Source organism: Sminthopsis crassicaudata, chromosome 2, assembly GCF_048593235.1.
Source record: "Sminthopsis crassicaudata isolate SCR6 chromosome 2, ASM4859323v1, whole genome shotgun sequence".
Lineage (NCBI taxonomy): Eukaryota > Metazoa > Chordata > Mammalia > Dasyuromorphia > Dasyuridae > Sminthopsis > Sminthopsis crassicaudata.
The window spans coordinates 19,166,626-19,188,746 of NC_133618.1; the positions used below are offsets into that span (position 1 = coordinate 19,166,626).

At 43.2% G+C, this 22,121-nt stretch overlaps 1 protein-coding gene across 1 annotated transcript; it reads left to right on the forward strand.

Annotated features, from left to right (window-relative positions):
• The first annotated feature begins 1,949 nt into the window (after positions 1-1,949).
• On the forward strand, positions 1,950-19,042 carry DUSP11 (dual specificity phosphatase 11). The gene is made up of 9 exons (XM_074285457.1): positions 1,950-2,147; positions 4,124-4,199; positions 7,615-7,746; positions 9,673-9,796; positions 12,684-12,744; positions 12,909-12,955; positions 13,253-13,328; positions 13,478-13,726; positions 15,513-19,042. The coding sequence occupies exons 1-9, from the start codon at positions 2,047-2,049 to the stop codon at positions 15,772-15,774; spliced, it is 1,128 nt and encodes a 375-aa protein (XP_074141558.1). The 5' UTR covers positions 1,950-2,046; the 3' UTR covers positions 15,775-19,042.
• Positions 19,043-22,121: the final 3,079 nt, after the last annotated feature.

Here is a 22,121-nt window from a genome sequence, read left to right on the forward strand (position 1 = left end):
TGTGTGTGTGTGTGTGTAAACCTTTTCATTTTTTATATAGAATCAGCTAGCTGATACAGTAGATAAAAAACATTATACTTGGGATCAGGAAATCCCAAGTTCAAATTAAGCCTCAATTGCTGACCAACTGAACCTGGAATGAATAATGTATTCTTTCTGTGCCTCATTTTCTTCAACTGAAAATTATAGCACCTCCCTTCCAGTATTGTTATGAATTAAAATGAGAGTAAAATGAGCATTTTACTCACTGTAGCATATAATAAATATTAGCTATAAATTAACAGCTCTCTGTGTGTGTCTCTATTTCTCTGTCTCTGTCTCTCTCCTCCTTTCTCCTGACTTTTTGTCTCTCTCCCTTTCTCTTTGTTTCTGTCTGTCTCTTTCTCTCTTTTTCTCTCTTTTTTTTTCTGTCTCTGTCTCTCTCGATATTTCTTTCTCTCTCTTTCCCTCTCTCTTTCCTTTTCTTTCTCTCTCTCTCTGTCTTTCAATCTCTATCTATTTCTGTCTCTCTGTCTCTGTCTCTGTCTCTGTCTCTGTCTCTGTCTCTGTCTCTCTCTCTCTCTCTCTCTCTCTCTCTCTCTCTCTCTCTCTCTCTCTCTCTCTCTCTCTCTCTGTCTCTATCTCTGTCTCTCCCTTTCTTTCTCTCTTTTGCTTGGTGAAAAACTCTTCTCTTAAAAGAAAATGACATGGGGCAGCTAGGTGGCTCAGTGGCTAAAGTACCAGCCCTGAAGTCAGGAGGACCTGAGTTCAAATTTGACCTCAGACACTTAACACTTCCTAGCTGTGTGACCCTATGCAAGTCACTTAGCCCCAAATGCTTCAGGAAAAAAATTAATGACAAATGTTGGAGGGGGTGTGGGAAACCAGGGACACTGATACATTGTTGATGGAACTGTGAATACAGCCAGCCATTGTGGAGAACAGTTTGGAACTATGCTCAAAAAGTTATCAACTGTACATCCCCTTTAGCAGTGTTATTACTGGGCTTGTATCCCAAAGAGATTTTAAAGAAGGGAAAGGGACCTGTATGTGCAAGAATGTCTGTGGCAGCCCTCTTTGTAGGGGCCAGGAACTGGAAACTGAGTGGATGCCCATCCATTGGAGAATGGCCGAATGGATTATAGTACACGAATGTTATGGAATGTTATTGTTCTGTAGGAAATGAGCAGCAGGAGGATTTCAGAGAGGCCTGGAGAGGCTCACAGGAACTGATGCTGAGGGAAATGAGCAGGACCAGGAGATCGTTGTTTACTTCAACAACAATGCTGTATGATGGGTAATTCTGATGGACGTGGCTCTTCAACAATGAGATGATTCGGGCAGTTCCAATGATCTTGTGATGAAGCGAGCATCTGCCCCCAGAGAGGACTGTGGGAACTGAGCCTGGATCACAACACAGCACACTCTCTCCCTTTGTGGTCTGATTGCATTTTATTTTCTTTCTCCCTTTTTTCTGGTTTGATGTGGTGGTTCTTGTGCCCCGTGTTAACTGTACACATGTGAATGCCTATATTGGGTTTAACATACGCTGCTACGTGTTTAACATATGTAGGACTGGGGGGGGGGGCGGAGAGAGAACGTTGGAACACAAGGTTCTGCAAGGGTAATAGTTAATATTGAAGAATTATCTATGCTTATGTTTTGAAAAATAAAAAGCTTTAATGAAGGAAAAAAAAAACCCTCTTCTCCTAGTTTTAGATGGGACAGGTACTTTCTTGCTCCTCGCTTGTTAGATATCTTGATCTAGGATCTCTTGCTTTATCTTTTGCGGAGAGCGGCCCCTGCACAGGCAGTCAGGCTCCACCAGAGAGCGCTGCAAGCTCCCCCGAACTGCTGGCTCTCTGGGCAGGCGCGTAGGGAAACGCGGCGACGTCATTCCGTCCGAAACCGGGCTGACAATACGCCGACGGCGTGGGCCGCGCAGGCGCGTGAGGACGGACGCGCAAGCGTAGTGCGGCCGGGTCGAGGCCGGAGCCGCGGCTGGGCGCGGGTCCCGAAGCTGAGGTGGCGACGTGGGGAGGGCTGCGGGCGGTGGCACGAGGCCTCATGAGCCGCCGGCAGCAGGCGCGGGGCGGCTGGGGAGGCCCCAGCGCCGCCGGGAAGGGCCACAGCGGCCGGGGAAAGGGCGCGAACCACCTCCCGGACAGGTGAGGGCCGGAGCCTGGAGGGCTGCGTGGATGAGGCGCCCCGGAGCGGCGCGAACGCCGGGCCCGGACGGGGAGGCGGAACCTCCAGGGGCCGGGCCGAGCCTCGGCGGGAGCAGAAGCCCGTGGGCCGGGAAGGAGGCGGGGACCTGTGAGAGTGGAGGCCGGGGCCGGCTCCCTTTTCTTTGTGAGCCTCAGTTTCCTCTTCGGCCCGCTCAGGCCGTGGCCTCAGCCGTTTCAAGGCCCAGTCCTGCGCCCAGCCTGCGGACCGGAGTGTGATTGGGGGGAAACGACCCCGTCCTAGGGGGCTCCCTGAGGAGAGCTGGGGCGCTTCCCGCCCCCTCCCTAAGTCTGAGGGGCTGGGCGCCCCTCTTCGCCGCCTGCCCCAGTTTCTCCAGTTCTCAATCAGGTCCTTATAAGTGACGCCACAGACGCCCCCTTTCTGCGGCCCCTCAGTCCTGTCCTCGCGCCGGTCCATTGTCCTAGTCTCGCCCACTCGACAAAGCCTGTTGGACTCCCTTTCTCTGACCTCAGTGAGGGTTCTGGGTTCAAATCCCAGCTCTGCCGCCCCTGGTGGTCGTGGCCCCTGGGCAGGTGACCTAACGGTGGTGGAATGGGATGGGCTGACCCCTCGGGCCCCATTCAGCCTCCCTCTGGGTGGGGGCCATTTATTTGTCCCGCATTCAGGGCCACGGAGCTGGGCCGAGTTGCTCAACGTCTGCCGTTTGTGCGACAAGGGGGCATCCGGAGGCTGGGAGGTGAGAATGGGGGGACCTTGCACTAGGCTGGCCTTGGCGGAGTCCATCCTGCCCCGAGCCCGCCCAGCACCAGCCCCGAGCTGCACGGTCAGCAGTGGGAAAGTCCAGAGCCGGCCTGAGTGAGCATCCTTCTGAGAGCCAGAAGAGGGCTTGTCTCCTTCAGCTGCACAACCGAGGCAGGCCTGGTAATAAAAGCCTGCTGGGCGGCCCAGTCCCTGCCTGGGGAGTTTCATAATTACAAAGTTTTAGTCTTAATTTAATTTCAGTACAATATAGACTCAGAAGAGATAACATTGTATCAGGCCCATATGGAGTAACAGCATGAGATTCAGGGCTGAAAAACAGTGAGACGGCGGAGGTTAGAAATCACACAGGTGCTAAGGAATGGCCTGCTGGCGTCCCACGGCCCTCGACTCCCCAGCCAGCTCTCCTAAAGCTTGGCCGTGCTTCCCGCCATGTAAGAAATCAGGAATAATTGATTCAGTTAGACTTAGCCAGATTGGGCTTGTCTGCACATTTTGTAGGGTTCTGGAGAATAGAACCCTTTTCAGCAAGTGGCAGTTTGTGATCAGGAAGAAAATCTCAGGATTGGAAGCAGGCGGGCTCCTTCATGTGCAGCCAGGCCTGCGTGGCCCATCCCTATCCTTTTTCCTCCTTTCTTCCCCTGATGTAGCAGTCTTAGGGGAGAACTTGCTCCCTCTCAGTGTGCTGGTCCTGGAGATCCCTGTACCGAGGCCCAGGGACCGTTCTTGGGTGTCTCTTTCCCATGATAATGGCCTTTTGCTTTTCCAAAGACTGCCTCAAAGGTGGGGGGAGAGAAGGAGGGGCATTTTGCTGGATATGTTGGAGTAGTTCTTTTCATTCAAGTACAGACTAGACCAAATCCTCCCTTGCTTCCCCCCCCCCCCCCAAGGTTCCATACTAACTTTGGGCCTGAACAAACCCAAAGTAAGCATTCCTTTGGCAAAAATTAGAACTAGATGACTTCACTGCAAAGTCCTTTCCTTTTTTTTTCTTTCCCTCAAACCCCTACTACCTACCCCCCTAGCCTATGTGATATTAATGAATGACACAAAAATGCCAATAAGCAGGAAATAAGAGCATTGGGCTTGACGGTGTCCAGAGAGCAGGACCGTGAAAAGTGGACAGTCTATAAAATGGAGGCTTTCATTCCACAGCTTTCAGGTTCCTTAGCCTCATGTGCAAATATTTGTCTTCTAGGTGGAAAGACTACCTCCCAATTGGGCAGCGGATGCCTGGGACACGGTTCATTGCTTTTAAAGTTCCATTAAAACAGGTTAGTAAAAGCAAATAGGATTTCTTTTCAGAAATGGAACTATGGACCACAGTGATGAAATTACGTTTTGATGTAGTAAAGCCACATTCTCAGCATGGAATCTGAAAATTATGTTGTTTTTGCTAGAATTTATTACGGGATGTGAAAAGGAAAATAAATGTAATGTAGAAAATGAGAAAAAATAAGTTTTCTGTGAAGAAATTCAGTGTTTTAATTTCCATGGTATCTTAAGTCTCTGATTGTATGAGGATTGCTCATAAAGTGGGGGACACTTCATACAAGTTTAACTACAGTTGTACCTCTGATATTACTATGTCTCATCTCAGGAATTCCCTCTAAAATAAGACTTTGTTTCATTCACATATTCTTGTGGTATAAGGGACATAACCTTGTGGAGAAGACTTCCCTTAAATGGAAGATTATTACCATTTTGCATTTACCCATATAAAAGGAACAGCCTTTGGAGTAGTCCATAGATGTTCTTGGTTAAAAACTGAAAGTTAGTCTGAGTGGACAACATATATCTGATGGTTTTGTCATTTATTTAGAGATTTGCCATAGACGCTTAACATTTCTAAACTTGGGGGTGAAAAGAAAGAACAGACCTGTGATTTTTTTTTTTTTCCAGAAGTATGAAAACTGTTTCCACTGATGCAGCTAGGCCCCATTATATACTGTAATAGTCATACCATTCTTTTCTTATGTTAGCAAAGGACTGGAACAAAATGGATGCTGCTTAATTGGAGAATGGCTAGAAACCGTTTGGAATATAAATATAAGAAGATTAAGAAATCATACCTTAAGAAAGAACTTGGAGAAATGTGAAATTTGTGTGAATTGAGACTATTGATCTCATCATTCACTGTAGCTGCTGTCTCCCAAATTACTAGTGACCTCTGAGTTGCCAGATCTGTTGGCCTTTTCTTCAGCCTCATTCTCTTTAACCTGTCTGCAGCCTTCAATCCAGTTGGATCGCCACCACCTGGAAGCTTTTTCCTCCCTAGGTTTTCCTTAGGTTTCTCTCATTATGCTGATATTAAGATAGATCAGTTTCCTTTGTTGGTTTCTTCTTCATGCCATATCCACTATATGGGTGTTCCCCAAAGCTCAGTCCTGGACCTTTTTTTCTCCCTGTGCAATCTCCCATGGAGATCTCATCAACTTCCTTCCATGGCTTTAATTATCATTTCTATGCAGATAATTTGTATCTTCTTCCTCCAGGTTCACCTCTTCACTGTAATCCTATTCTTCCCTTTGATCCCACGTAGCCGCCTGTTTGAGCAAAGGGCACAGCGCTTTGCCTTGACCATAGTTGAAATTAATTCCCTGTCACTGGGATATGGCAAATCTGAAGCTCCTTCCTGGCCTTAATCAATAGCTTATGTATCTAAGGAATAGAATTAGAGGAAATTTCCTAGAGTTGAGGCCTGTGGTTCAGGCCCTAGCCTTTAACCTCATCAGTAAGGTAAGAAAATCGTACCTGCCATGAGCCCTGCCAGGGTCCCCATACACAACCTTCTTGAGTTTATTGGAAGGCTGGAGAAGAGCCTATCCTGAGACACAAGCATGAGACCCTCAGCCTTCGTATTCAAGTCTAAATTCAAGCCCCATGTCCATCAGGATTGCTGTTAAGAATCCTAGTCCCATTTAGAAGTAGTGACCTGGCCCTTGTTCTTTCTAGAGAGCACAAGGAGTAAGAGTAGAGATTGTGTGGCAGGGAGACTTCTGGGCCCCACTTGTCTGCGGAGGTGTGGCTGCCAGGAAGCCTAATCTCAGCTTTGGTCTATGGCTCATGAATCCAAGGGACAAAATCATATACCAGGCTTGGCGTGTTACCCATCCAGCTGGTTTAGTTAGATTCCGTCAGATCAAATACAAGACATCAGACATATAAAGCTCTCTGCAGCTTTGCTCCTTCCTATGTTTTCCGGGTTCTTACGCTTCCCTTCGTGCACTGTGATGCAGTTATACAGGCCTACCTGATATTCCTTGAACATTATTCTCCTGTCTTTGGCCTTTATCATAGTGGTGCCCCATGCTTGACCTGTTTTCCCTCCTCCTCTCTGCTTCTTAGTGTCTCTGGCTTCAGCTCAAGGATCTCCAAGTCCTATGGACCAGTCTCTGTGCCTGGCCCCACAGAGGGTGCTGGAGAATTGCTTATTGGCTGATTGACAGAGAACAATTTTAAGTGAAAGTAATCCAAGATTGCCAGCGCCTGTGGGAAACAGGAGTGAAGCATGCAGGTGATCAGAGGAGTTGAGGTAGAGGACAGAGGATGGGATAAGAGGGTGACAGACAAGGTGGTAGAGTTAGGGAAGGAAGGGGCAAAGCTGTCTCCCACCAAGGGAGGGTCTCTGGGCCGGACCACAGTGTATCAGCTCTGAGGCTTTTGTGAAAGCAGTTAATGTGACATAGAATGGATGTTCCAGAGAGCATAAGAGGCCAGCAAGAATTTGGGGGATCAGAACTTGAGAAGGGACAAAGAGAGCCTGGCTATATACTAGTCAATTTTTTCAGTCACATCTGATTCTTCATGACTCCCTTGGGGTTTTCTTGTCAAAGATACGAGAGGTTTGCCTCGTTCTTCTCTACTTCATTTTACAGATGAGGGACGATGGATAAACAGATTTAAGTAATTTGCCCAAGGTCACCCGCTAATAAGGGTCTGACACCAGATTTAAACTCAAGTATTCCTAACTCCAGGCCACACACTCTAAACACTGTGCGAACTAGATTAGATACATAGATTGGGTTAAGAGAAGTGAGAATGTCATGAAGGCAGGCCTTCAGTTTGATTAGAATGGCTACCAGCTGAGTGATGCATAAAATAAAGGATCACTCTTATTCCAGGCAAAGCACTGTCAGATACAAAGATGGGTAAGATGTGGTTCTTCCCCTCTAGGCATCTGCAGGCTAACTCAAGAGACAAGACTTAACATCCAATGTGACAGTAAAGTAAGGAGAATGAATTTTGCATGTGGCTTTATGGTCTCCTTAATTCAGTGTCACCTTGTAAGTTTAATACAATGAACAATAAAATGCAATACACAAATGTCAGTTGAGTGATGCAGACTATGTCGGAGTTCAGAGGAGGGAGATTGTGCAGCTGTAGTGGGCAGAGAAGGTGGTATCGAAAGGCATCATGATGGGCTCCAAAGAACCAACAGTGTGAAGAGCTGAGTTTGAGCCCTTCCTCTGTCTCTTTAACAGTTTCGTAGCCTGGCCTTGGGCAGGAGACTACCCCCCCCCCCCCCTGCTAAAGTTCTGTCTCCTCTTGTGTAAAATAGGCACAATAATGCCTTTCCCTCTACCTTATAAGGTTGTTGGTCTTAATCTGGGAAATAACGGGTGAAAATGTTTGCCCAGTGTAGGTGGTCATGCTATTCTTGTCATCATTTTTTATTGTTCTTCACAGAGTTTTGAAGAGAAACTTGCCCCAGAAGAACGCTTTTCCCCTTTGGATCTTGTTAATAAAATACGAGAACAAAATGAAGAGCTTGGATTGATCATCGATTTAACATATACTCAGCGGTATTATAAACCTGAGGTGAGTGAGATCTTTTCATTGACCGGCTTGGGAATAACAGACTGGCTGGTCTTTTTGCTGAAAATACACCAGGGATCCAGCAGTTGGCCAAGTGTTACCACTTCTGTGTCAGTTAATCCTGGACTGATAGCAATTTCACCTACCATCAGGGATGGCTAGATGATGTCTCCAGACATGGGCATCTTTCATGACATTTGTCAAAATGAAAATCAGGAAGTGGCCCTAATTCCGGTTTTCCAATCTTTCAGCTTTAGAAGTTGGGCAACAATCAAAATGAAAGTGTTTTTGCCATTGCTTTATTGGTGCTGGTAGCTTTTGGCGTTTGACTGTCCCAGTTGAGTCCGTTTGGGGATATGGCATCCTGGCACTTCTCTTTTTGAAAAGAAGAAGCTTCTCTTAGCTGAACCTTGGAAACTCAGAGTAAACTGAAAAAACTCTTTTTGTGTCCACTTCAGAAAACACTCAATACCAGCATCATTTGGGAGTAGCCAGGAGCAAAGGATTTTCATTCTTTTCATCTGCTTCTGATCCTCACAGCTCTGCCTCTAGAGTGACCATGATAAAGACTAGAACAGGGCAGGAGAGAGAAAGGGAACATCCATTTGGCTTTAGAGAGGAGAATCTCTCAGGGATGGTGTCATTTTTCCACTGGGTGCTCCTGTTGGGAGAATTAAATGTCAGCGGACAGGGAAGGAAGATTGATGACCCCGAAAACATTGGGTGAAAATTATTCAGTAGAAATGCAACTTATTACTTATTAGTAAGAATTTTTTGCTATGCATTGTTCTAGAGAGCCAGAAACAGTCACTGTCTTTAAGCTTACATTCTTTGTAAGCTTTATATTTCTGAGCTTTGAGTTCAAAGCCACTTCCTGATGACTTATTTCTTCAGTGACCTTGGACGAGTCATCTTCCTCACCCTCACTTTCTCATCAGTAAATAGAGTTGGCTCCTATACCTGCTGAGGTCTCGTCTGCCTCTCAATTGAAGCCCTTAGATAAAAACTATCAGAAAGTAATCACCATACACCATCATGGCCTAAACACATTTCTTTTCTGGATTAACATGTGACCACTTGGGAGAACCCCATTAACAGACTCCAGTGTGCTCTGGAGAGCAGAGGAACAGAATCAGAACTGGGAAACATTGAATCATGGAAAGGACAGGGCATTGGAATCAGATTGTTGTGGTGTTCCCATGTCACATTTAAAGGCAAAAGGCTTAAGGCTTAGTCAATTTTGTGGAACCATTGAGATATTTAGATAAAAGTAAAATATCAATGGGTGGTCAGTTCTCAAAATTAAGGAAGCCTAAGCTTTCCGTTATTCTCCCAAGAGGCAGCAAGGTTTCCCTTAGTGCCCTCCTTTTCTTTTTTTTTTTTTTTTTTCTTTTTCTGAGGCTGGGGTTAAGTGACTTGCCCAGGGTCACACATCTAGGAAGTGTTAAGTGTCTGAGACCAGATTTGAACTTGAGTGCTCTATCCACTGCACCACCTAGCTGCTCTCCCTCCTTTCCTTAATTGCTAATCAAACCATAGGCCTTAGCAGAATTATACAATTATCTACAAAATAGAAATAGAAGCTAGTGTTTGATGTTGAAGACACTAGCAATTGGGGGAAATGAGAAACAGCCTCATGTAGACAAAATGACATGAGCTAAGCTCTATGGGAAACAAGGGATTGGGATGGTCTTGACCAGATTTGGCTTGGGTATTTGGGGGTGGGGTGGGGAGAGGGAGAGACAGTGAGTGACAGTCAAGATTGCTTTGGACAAATTGCCTTAAGATAAGAGCTTTCTGACTTGCCTTTTGATTCTCCTTTCTACTTTTGTCATTCATTTGTAGAAAGAGATGGAAAGAGTAATATGATTTCTCTCTTCCTCTTTTCCCCCCCTCACCCCCCCCCCCCCGCCCCCATTTTGATTGCAGGAATTGCCAGAGGCTCTTCCTTACTTAAAGATTTTTACTGTTGGACACCAGGTGCCAGATGATGACACAATTTATAAATTCAAATGTGCTGTGAACAAATTCTTAAAAGAAAACCAAGATAATGGTGAGTTTAACTTTTTCCTAGGCCATCTAATTTTCCCATGCTCACTTTCCATGTTGAATAGGAAGGTGCTTTAAATTAAACGCCACCTGTGTCTGTTGTTATTAACATTAGAAGAATTGTGCTGAGTCACATGAAAGTCACAGTGCAAAGTGGGGCAAATGAAGATGAATCCGTAGAAATTGTGTGAGTAAACCTAGGGTGAGATAGGGATCCTTTTACCACTCTGGACTCTCATAAATTAAAAATAGGAAACATATAAAACAGTTTCTTATATTGAAGTAGATATTTATATAAAGGTATGATGCTTAAGAAAACCAGATGTGAGAGAATCAGAAAGAACTTAGAAATCTAAGAAAAAATTGAGTTTTTATAGAATAATGATCCCATTATTTGGCCTTCTTGGGTAATACAAATAAAGGCTTTTGGACCTTTTCTTTCTCCAAATGATAGGTTTAATCTGCCTGCCCTCCTGCATATGGGATGAAATAAATGCCTTGGATTTGCATTATTTCACTGAATACAAAGTACAATGAAAGATACTGGATTTTTTTTTTTTTTTTTCAGAGTAAAATATGACAAGGAAATATGAAAATTTATTCACATATTCAAAACATACATATGCAAACTTTAATTTCATTTTTTGATAAGCTAAAAAAAGTGGGGGCATGAAGGAAAAGGCAAGGGGAAAATATCTTGGAGGGAGTCATAAGGATCATTGATTCTTAGAGCAGGAAGGAACTGTAGAACTTACCCATGAGTGCAGTAAGGGGAAAGAAAAGAATGACTTTACAGAGAGAGCCTTTTATTTTAAGGACAGGGAACATTCCAGAAAGGCTTACTAGTTCCTGAATTCACTTAAACCTGTAGCTAGTTACATTATGCCCTTTGAAAGCTTTGGTCCCCTTTACATCTCTTGACCCATTCTTATTCCTTGTACTTTCAAGGGCTCTGTTCTAAATGGGATAACTTGATTAGCCCATTGGACGGTAGATTTTGAGCTAGGTATCAGCAGTAGTGGCCATCACTACCTCTTAGATTCAGGTAACAAGACCATAATTTTGCTTGTGTGCTTTGTGAACAGCAGCATCCTTTAACCCAGCTATAGTCTCTTGGGCGAGTTGTACTCAGTGATACACAATGTTTTCTCCTCAGAAACAAGTCCTGGTATATTTATTGGACTCCTGAGACTAAAAAACTTACTGATTTCTTTAGGGACATTTAAGTTCAAAGAAAAGTATGCTAGACAACCTCAGTCCAAAGGAATTTAGCAATGATAAGGTCTCAACAAGGAAGGAAAAGGAAAGGGTGACTCTCTTCCTTTGCCAGCTTCCACTGCTGGGGGTTTCAGCACACAGAAATGCCAGATCAGACCAAAGGCAGCAGGGAAGAGAGCAAAGGGACCAGCCTGCCTCTGTTCTCCATCTCTGCCTCTAAGAATGAGAGGTCTCCAGAGATACTTCTAGCTCAGAGATCTTAGTTCACAGGACATTGTTGAGCTGAAATCATAGTCATCCCTTTGTCTCAGGCACCTCTCATCCCCTGTCCTTAGGAGATGAACAAGGACTGTGAGAGGAGAATTTTTCTCTCATCTCTTTGCTTGTGGTGCCATTGCGTTTCTCTCAAGTCGTTGATTTTCTTCCTTGCATCCTGTGTTTTCTAACTCCTTCTGATGGAGGTTGGTCTTGTACTTCTTTGTTATAAGCCCAGTGGGCTTCTCAGCTAGGCTTATGCTCAGTCAGGGTCTCCTTTGGTTGGGCCCTTCCTGTAATTCCAGATCTCCATGCATTTTCATTCTGACTTCAGTCTTTCTCCCATGAATCAGCTGTAAAAGCATAGTTTCCTGTGCATTAGGAGATGGTCTGCAATGTGTTACTGGCACTGCCAGCCTCTTCTAAATGGAACTATCAGTATTGCTCTTAGAACCGTAAGTAATGGGCCTCTTTGCTTTTGAATGCTTCATCTGAGAACTTTGCTGTCCTTTTAAATTTCTCCTGTTCATCTTTTCTGAACCTGCTCTCTAAGGATCTCTTCCTTGTACCATTTCCCAGGGAATAGCTATGCTTACATGTGCCACCCTCTTAAATAAGTCACTTCTCCCCTATTCTGGAGGTCCCTGCTGAACCTACTCCAACCCTTGAATCATAGCAGTTCCTTCTGGTCCTTTCCCTTTTATTGGACCCCATATGCAGACCCAGCCTTTGCAAGGATGGAAAAGATCAATTGTATATGGTTTGTGGAGGCAACTTAGGCCTGAGGTCCTTCATGGTGGCATGGAGAGGTAGCAGGAACAGTAGGGACTGTGATGCCTCCTAGCTGTGGCTTTGCAACTTCCTTCAGTTCTCAGGACTTGGGCAGCTAAGACTTTGGTACCAGGAAAGGTGTATGGGCAAAAGAAGCGTCCTTATTTAGCAATTCCTTTTTCTAGGGAAATCACAAACTCAGTTCCTACTCCTGTCCCCATGAATAACTTAGTTACCCACTTTTCTTCAACAGCAGATTAGAATGAATTGTGTATTCACTCTCCCATAGTTGGTTGATCTCTAGTTTGTGTTAGAGGCATTCATGTTCACTCTGTCAGAGTGAGAATAACTAGCAGGTGTTCTTCAGCATTGCAGATTATCAGATTGTTAAGCAGACATTTCTGTTCAGCCCCTGCTGTAGTACTGGATTCAAGAAGGTTACATGAACACAGATGCATCAACACAGTACAATAAATACCCAATATACTTTGCCAGAGGCGGATGCTCTAACAACGGGGAGAGCTGAAGGAAGGCTTCATGGGGGAGGTGGCACCTGAGCTGAGCCTTGGAGAAAGATAACTGTGCTATTTGTCTTAATGCTAGTGTATAAGCATCATTCCCTTAATTGTAAATTTCCCATTTTATAGACAAACTTATTGGAGTCCACTGTACACATGGTTTAAACAGAACAGGATATCTTGTTTGCCGGTGAGTTTTTAAGCCCAGGGGCAGGCTGGGTGGGCTCTGTCGTGAATATAAGTCAGCTTTTTAATTCAAGCTTGCAAACAATCCAGAATCAACTGTTTGTTGACCTAACCATTCCTTTTATCCCATCATTAGATCTCTGACTTGTATTGTGTTGTTCTGTTCAGGTATTTGATTGATGTTGAAGGCATGAAACCAAATGATGCCATAGAATGTAAGTATGAAATTTGTATTTCTTTATTTTTTTTTTAGTATATGTGCTGCCGAAGCAAGCACTCTTTATTATTTTTTTTAAATGGATCCTTGTGTTGTGTAACATGTTTAGAAGCCTGGACACATCAGAGACAGAGAAACCTCAGTATGGGGATAGAGGGTCAAGGAAGTGAACACTTTGCCTAAAGCCTGAAAAGCAAGCCATTCTAGAGTTTAGAGAGAAAAAAGTGACAAAGAGAAATTGGAATAATCAGAGAATTTCCTGGGTGAAAAATGCTTGGTTTATTCTTTTCTTTAGTGTTCAATAGGTGTCGAGGACATGCTATAGAAAGGCAGAATTACATTGATGACCTCCGGCATGGACCAATCAGAAAGTGAGTCCTGTATCTCCTTTGTGTAACAGCCTGGAGAGGGGGGGTTTTATTTGTTTTATAATATGTCTAGAAATTCTGAGCAAAAACAAGAAAACCTACTTAATTAATTTGGGCATCAGTTATATGAAGTATGGGATTTTGTTTTTAAGGAATGATGGTACTTCAAGGTCAGACCATTTTGAAGAATCATCATTTATCAAGAGGAGAAACTTTTATAACAACCATGAAACTGATTATCATGGATCCAGACGGGCCTTCCACTGGTCCCGAGACTTCCGATCCCAGGCCCATGAAGACTTCCACTATCAGACCCACGAGTTCTACTCTCAGCCCAGAGACTTTCGATCCCATCGGCGAGAGTTCCACTCACAGCCCCGAGATTTCTACCAGTCATCCAGGTATATATTCTTCCCTCCTCCACCCTAACCCCCACCCCCTTTGTTTTTAACATGAACGTGAAACCCAAACTTAGTAAATAAGCATAATGCCAAAGGGCCAGCCTTCATCCAAACTTAGAATTCTCTGTGGATGCTTTACCTCTTGGTAAAGAAATTGTCACTGCCTAAAACTATGAAGTACTTATCTTTTTTTGTTTACTCCCAAATCATAAACATTGAAGCAAATGAGATAATTAAAGCCAATCATTTAAAAAATGAAAAGGATAGTGTAGTCTATGCACTATTGTTGTTTCTCTGTGCTGAGCCCTGCAGAATGGGAGAGCAACTGATAGCTCACCTCAGAATACAGATACATTGTGTTAACTATTTAATTAACACCAAGTCATACAGTTAGTACAGGATAAATGGGGGAGGTGAGAAGGAGAGATGGGGGGGAGGGGGTCATGGAAAGATTTATTATGCCAGTAAATCTGACAAAGCTCCAGGTTAAAAATAAAATCATTTATATGGGGAAAAAAATAATATTTTGAATTTTTATAATACCTTGGGGGAAGGAGTTTACATGTAATATTTCTATTTTACTTATATTTTGCCTCCTTCCAGGATAAAATACTGAGGTGAAAATTAAATGAATACACTTAGGATTTCTAGTCTTAGGCTAAAGTTTTAAAATTCTATAGCATGGTTTGGTTAAATTGCTCTTTAAGTACACATTTGGTCTTTTAAGGCCATAAAAGTTTCATGATTGTAGAAGACATTTGGCCCCCTCATGAATCAGTTTAAACAGAATTGATTGATTTAGTATTAATTCATTATGTGCCAAGCCTGGTCCCTCCTTTCCTATTACTTTACAGTCTCTTGAGTTTCCTATGTTTCTTTCCCACAGTTCTTTCATACTAATATGTCATATGACTTCCCAACGTCTTCTGTTGAGCCAGGAAAGCCAATCAGAAGTTGCTGGGAACAGCTTCTTCTGATCACTTCCCCCACTGTTATCATTGTATTGTCACTTACACATTTCTTCCTTCAAAACAGGTTATGACTCAAACAGAACTTTAGCTAATTTTTGTACAAAGAAATTTGTAAATTGCTGAGATTGCCTGAAGATAGCACGTTCTTTTTGTCTCAGCTTCTTAAACTGGTTTGTGATCCCATCTTGGGTCTTGTAACTGAATGAAAAGGACATGAAATTATTCATTGTCAATACAATACCCGGGGTCGTGTAAAAATTTCTTGGACAAAAAGGGGTCACGAGTGGAAAAAGTTTAAGAAGTCCCGCTCTGTGCCACGTCTTTCTCAAACCGAAAGTAATCTGTGCTCTGACAAAAAGCTTTTGCTGCAATTTCAGGCAATTTTTCTAGCAGGTGAAGGGTTTAGAACAGTATGTTAGTTTTCAACCTGGGGCTACAGTCTAAACTACTTTTATAAAATCTTTCTTTCCTCCAAAACTACATGTGACATGGAGGGTATGGCAAATGGAAATGTCTAAATGTTGTTTTTCTTAGCTTTCTTTCCTAATCAATAACCTTAGGAAGCCATATGACACTTTCTTCTATTAAAGGATCTCTGTTAGGAAACCACTTACTGAATAGAAGGGAGGAAAAATGCCCAGTCAAAAATATCAGTCCACTCCAATGCTGAACAATTAGGCATCGGCCCCCTGTTTATCTGCAATGTGATTAGACACCTGGAAGAAATGACTTCTTTTAACTAGATGTTAAGAATTCATGAATCTCAGTTTCTGTGACATCACTACTGACAGTTTGTCTTTACCTTTTCTTTCTAGGAAGAACCAATACAGACGGAATTATTCTTGCCAAAATGTGGGAAACCATCCCCCATTGCCTCCTCCAGGTCCACCTAGAGAGGACTATTCTCAGAGCAGATATACTTGGAATCTAAAACCCAACTATAACCTCCCTCCTTGGAACAAAAGACAGAAACTTAACAGTTATAATGGACCATATTTTACAGACCAATGGGGGACAGATAGACAGCCACAGATATGTAGAAATCAAACGGGAGAAAATAGTTGGCACGACGTTTAGTCAGACCGATTCAAGGGAGGGTCGCCATCTGTTTTATTACTTTCCCAGGCAAACTTAGGGAGAAATTGCGGTTTTTACCTCTTTGTTGATGAGGTTGAAGTGTGTGTGGCAGTGAATTTTTAAAAATCTCACGTCATACCTGAAATTTTTAAAACAAGATGGCATTTAAGATTTTGGCCAGTGAGCAAAGAGCCTCCACTGCAGATTACCAAAAAGTAACATGTATATCTAGAGTTGCCGTTTTAAGTTTTTTGGTTTGTTTTTATTATTTTGGTAACATTTTTAAAAGTCTTTTTTATTATATTTACTTATTGGCCCATTGTCACTAAGGCTATTTTTCTTCTTTTGTTCAGTATTCAGACGACGCCCTGCCCAGGAGACAGTCTCTTTAAACTTAGGCCTGGGTTGAGGTTCTGGCAGGACCTCTGAGAGTGGCTATTCTAGGGTGGGCTTGCCTGAGTGCCAGTAGGCAAGTCCAGGAGTGTCACTGGCCAGCTAAGCAGAGCCTGACTCTTGTGAACCACCCTAGGAGTGTAAAAGAGCAGAGTGATCCATGGCTGGTTTTTTTTTTAGGAAAAGTACACTTCCTAACCTGATACCTGCAAAGGGAAGAGGGCAGCGGCAAGAAGGCCTGGGTTCAAATCCAGGTCAAGCACTTTAATGGTTTTATGACCTTTGATACTCACCAAACTTCCCTGGGCATCAGTTTCTTCATCTTTAAAATGAGGTAATCTGTGACTTCTACAGGCCCTTCTAGCCCTGAACCTGGGCCTTAGTGGCTCATCCTACATGATTAACGTTATTTGTCAGAGGAAAAAGAAATCAGAAAAGCCGATTGGATTCTGCCAAAGGAATGTTCCTGTCAGTCAGTCAATGTAGCACCTTTCTACACTCCAGGAACTCCACCAAGTAGCAACTTTTTTTCTTCTGGGCTCTCTGCTCTTGACATGTTCTTTATCAGTCACCTAAAACTTGAGGTGGTCACAGCTCCACCAAGATTAGAGCTGGCCTTGCATTCAGTTCATTTTCAGTTGGTGGCTTCAAGATGATTGATCAGGAAGGCTCTAACTTCCTCACTAGCTCCTTTTCTGTCCGAAAGCAAATTGTTTCTAAGGAGTCTAGAGCATAGTACTAACCCCATTCATTTGATGGGAGCACGGTCTAGTATCTTAGCTGCTTATGTGACATTTTGTAACCTTGAGCAGTTTAACTCATAGGGTACTAGAGAGAGAGAAAGGTCTTTGCAGGTCTTTTTGGATTTTTACAGATGAGGAAACTAAGACCCAGAGAGCTGAAGGATCGTCTGCCTCAGGTCACGGGGAGTAATCCTCCAAGGTGATTTTTGAACCCAGGTCCTCTAATTCTAGAGCCAATGCTTGCTTATTCCACTGTGCTAAGCTGCCTCCCACATTGAACTTCAGGCCCATTTGCTTCTCTGTAAAATAGGGTTAATGCTACCTACCTCACAGGTGCATCATAAGGCCCAGAGATCGATGATCTATCCCAAGTGCTTTGTAAACCATATAGAGCTTCATAGAATGACAGTCGCTGGTTTTTCCTGGCTGCTGTCCGGGGTTCCCAAATCAGGCAGATGATAGGTAGAGGGCACGCTCCCATGGTGCATTAAGCTTTACAATGCTCTTCCCCTACAACTACCTGTTTGAACATCATCTTCCCTGTATAGATGAACAAACTGATAGTCCCCAAAAAATGACCTTAGACCTTTCTACCATCACTTCAACCACGAAGGAGTTGATACTGGACTGAGGGAATCTTGCTCTTGCCTCCAAAAGAAAAACTACTTCTGTCTTTAAATTCCTTGCTTTGTGCCCAGTTTGTTTTCTTTTCTCCTGGCCTACATCTGGAGGAGCTCAGTTCTTTCCATGATCACCTTTCATGATGTGGATGGTTGTGAAGAGTTTAGTCTTACTCCTGTGCTTTAAAAAATCACCTGCATAAGTCTAGGAGAGAACAGAGGCTCTGGGTTTTCACCAGCCAGCTTTTCACCAACAGGCCTCTGCTCTGATGCATGTAAGTGACCACCAGGCCTGAAGAGCCAGCCTGGTCACAGTGAGGTTGCTGTGAACCTTTTTGTGATGGCTACTGAGAAGTAGTAGCCTTTCAGGGAGTCCGGCTAGCTGTGACTCTTTAGCTGGACCAGGAAAGTTACGTTAGGATTAAATAAAGTCAGGACTGGAGGCGAATGAGAGCAAGAGGAGAAAAGAGCTGAAATCTCATCCAGGCTCTTACCGGAGCCCACCATGGCAGCCTCCGAAACGAAGAGAAATTAGTACTATTGAAAATGTGATCAGGGATCAGAGAAACCTTGAAGGGACAAAGTGAATGTTTAAAAACTGAATTGGTGCTTTCATTTGACTTCATAAAAGATCCCTGTAGAAGCCTTGAAATTAAAGAATCACATTGCTGAGCTTAACAAGTTGGTCTTTTGGGTCTTCCCATCCCTATACGTACCTCTTCCCCCATCCTCTCTTTCTCCCTCTCCTCTGCTTCCCTTTTCTCTGTCTGTCTCCTCCCTCCCCTTTGCTCTCTACCTCTCGTCTCTCATTGGTTTTCCTAAAGCTAAAGCTGAAAACTAGCTGATCAACTAGGATTGGGATTGTTTTGAGTATAGCCCTGAGTGAGGAGAAATAATAATTTCATGCCTTTATACTCTAGGATTGACAAAATAGCTCACAATTCTGAAATCATTAGTAACCCCATTTTCTAAATGAGGAACTAAAAGCCAAATTGAGTAATTTTCCCATGGTCCCATGATTGGCATTAGTTCTGGATTAAGTCCAAATCTGGCTTCCAAGTTTAGCACACTCCAGTACATCTGTCTCTAGAAAGGCTATTGGAGGCAAGGTCATTCAAATCATCTTCAGAGATCTAGGTTGACCCTAATCCAGACTGCCTTGAAAAGAACATGGCCATCAGGCCCTGGGCCATTTCCTAAATCTCATGTGTTTGAGATTTGAGAAGCTATTATGTAATCCTCCTAGATCTAGGATGTCGGTTGAGGAATTTCAGGACTTTATTGACGAGCTCAGCAAACAGTGTTATGACTATCATTTAGCTAATATATTTGTCTCCAACTTTGCCTATACTGGTGCTTGCCAACTTTTTTTAAAATGAGTTTTTTTAAATGTAAAAAATTATATATACCACTATAGTAATTGTACTCAATATTCTTTGATTAAGAAAACCATAACTTAAAGGTGCTATGAGTTCATTAAGACTTTTAAATAAATTGGCATTTTGTTCATCACAACAGTCTCTACACACATTTGAAAAATAGAAATTCAGGAAGCATTTATTAAGTGCTTACTATGTGTCATTATGCCTACACTGGGGATACAGAGACAAAAAGAGCCTCTACCCTTCAGGAGCTCATGGTTTGATAGAAGGGAAAGCATATAAACAGCTATGTACAGATGTTATCTAGAGCACAATCAGCAGAAGGTGCTTATTGAAGTGCAGGAAGTATTTTAAAAGGGAGATCCAGAAAGACTTGTGGAAGGTGGGATTTTAGCTGGGAAATCAGGTGAAGATAAGTGGTGTAATGAGCAAGGAGAGAGAAAATGACTAGAAATGTGGAAAGGGGCCAGGTTAAGGGACTATCAAATGGGGCTAAAAGCAGAAGAGGGCAAATAGCTTGGCCAGACCTGTTGAGAATGATCATTGACATAAAAGTGGAAGATAGACTGAAATGGAGAGAGACTTGAGGCATGAAGCCCTACCAGCAAGCTATGGCATTTTACAGGAATGAGGTGATTAGGGTCTTCATCAGGGTGGGGGCAGTGCTGACAGGAAAGAAGGGGGCTTGAGAGATGACATGCAGGTAGAGTAGAAAGGATGTGGAAGCAGGTTGGAAATGGGGTGTGGGAGGGCAAAGAGTGAGGAGCTGGGGATGATTGAGAGCCGGTCTGCCTGCCTGGGAGAATGTAGGTGTCCACTGTAGGCAGGAAGAAGAGAAGGGGTGGGGGAAAAGTTGAATTTATGTTTACAGGACTAACAGTGCAAGATGGTCTAAGGTAGTTGGAGATGTGACAGTAGGGAGAGTTTAGGACTAGATAAGCAGATTTGATAATCATCACCATTAAGATAATTCCATGGGAGCTGATGAGATCGGCAAGCTAAACAGCATAGAGCCTATAGGTTGTTCCTTAGCTCTACTCTTGTTGCTCAATTTCTTCCTAATATTCAGGCTCAATTTCAGCTCCAATGAGGGTTTCAGAACAAACAGCTCTGAATCTGGAGCCAAGCTGGTTCCTGTTCCCCCTCTTCTCTGGATCTTGTGTTTTGTGTTAAAATGATGCCATTGGACTAAATTCTATGGGTGTGGTATAATCCAAATAGCTGGGTTGAAATCCTGTCTCTGTTACTATCTCTTGTGATTTTAAGTTATTTCATCTCTCCAAGTTTGCTCGTCTCTCTTAATGGTTTGGAGTACAGTTGTTCCTCCATCTGTCCATGCTTACATTGTCAGCGACTTTGGAGACGAGTGTTCCTCTGGATTAGGTAGGGTACTTGTTCTTGGATCAAGTGTTTATTAAGGTCTCAATGTGTTCCCAGCATTGGGTCAAGTACATGGGTACAATAAAGGCAAAACCAAGTCCTGCCCTCAAAGACTCCCATTCTGATGAAAGGGAAAGACCCTATGTAAGTAATTACTATAGGTTTAGAAGAGGGGCTCTCCCCAAAACACGTAGAACCAAGTGTTTCCCCTCCTTGCTATGCTACTATTGCGTAAAAATTATCACGCTCCCAAGCTTAGCCATTTGAAGATGCTGATCAATTGGACTTTGGTTTTTCCTTTGAAATGAGTTCAAAGAGACCATGGAGTTCAAAGTCTTGTATTTACAGATGAGGGAAATGAATTGTGAACGGTCTCACAGTGAGTCAGTGGTCAATCCAGAATAAGAACCCAAATCTCATTCTGAGGAGCAAGGATTGATGAAGCACCTACTATGTGCAGGACTGGGAGAATACATCACCAAAACCCCCAGGGGGGGTACTATTGTTAGCCCTATTGTTGAGGAAACTAAGGTAGAGGTCATGTGACTTGTCCAGGATTGCAAAGCTGGTCAATATAAGGTCAGATTTCACTTTGGCATCTTTCATTCTACTAGGTCCCAAACACATTTCCTCCCTTTTATTTCTCTTAGCTATTCTCTTGTTTTGTGCTGTGGTGAGAAAACACTGGCTTTGGATGATTTGGGTCCATTTACTGCAGATGTAGCCCTGGCCTAGTCACCTCAAAGCCTCAGTTTCCTCCGTTTTAACTGGAGATGGTTGTTCTTCCTACTCACCATGTTGTGAGAAAAGCACTTTACAAAAACTTTCAGGAAACAGCTCTCCTTAAGTAGGCAAAAGTTGCTTAAGTTAAAATAAGGGATAATTTTTTTGTGGGGGGAAACGTGGCTCGTTTTGCAAATGAGTTAACACTAGGATCCCATAAGTACAAGGCTCTTCAGCATGCTTGAAATGACCCTGTGTTCTTTGGTCCACAAAGCCAACCTCCCTTGTCAGCCTCTTCTGACCAGATGTTAACATTTAGTCCAGTAGATGGAGCCAGTTACAAGTTTTGAAATGTGAAATGGGGATGTTTCCATTTATCAAAGAGGAACTGATCACCCTTAAGTGCTCGTGTGACCTCTTACATTTAGGCTTTCCTTCTAAAGGCGTAAACCCTTGAGATCTTGTCTGATCCCTGTGGACATCTTTTAAATATTCCAATACATCAGAGACCTCCTTGTTCTTTTAATAGCTTGCCCTAATAAGTAAGCTTCCTGAGAAAGAGGATTTGTTTTTTCGTTTTATTTTTATATCCTCAAACCCCATCGCAGTGTCCTCGGAAATGTTGAATGATTTAGAACGGAGACAATTCTGGAAGTCCACTGGGCTTTATGCTAAGAAAGTAACTTAATTGCCACAACCTTCAACCCAGAGAAACCACTGCTGTGCCTGGGTCACAAGGCCGCATTTACACATAAGCCAGCCCTTCCTGTGATGGTAAAAAAAACTGGAACAAAGTTAATGTCCATCCATAAGGAAACAAAAAAACAATTGTTACACGGATACATGTGACATGGGGTCATAAGAAACAATGAATCTGAAGGTTTCCAAATGTCTGTTATCGCTGTTACATGCAGAAGGACTAAAGTACCTTCCAGTGTAGAACTAGAAAAGCAACACCCAGTGACTGCAAACAATGTAACATCATCATACTGACCAAGCCAAAACTTGAATCACAGTAGCTAGCAGGGATACCAGTGCTTTGAGGTTTCCAGAGTGTTTTACAAATATATCTTATTTGATCTTCACAATCACCCAGCTAGGTAGGT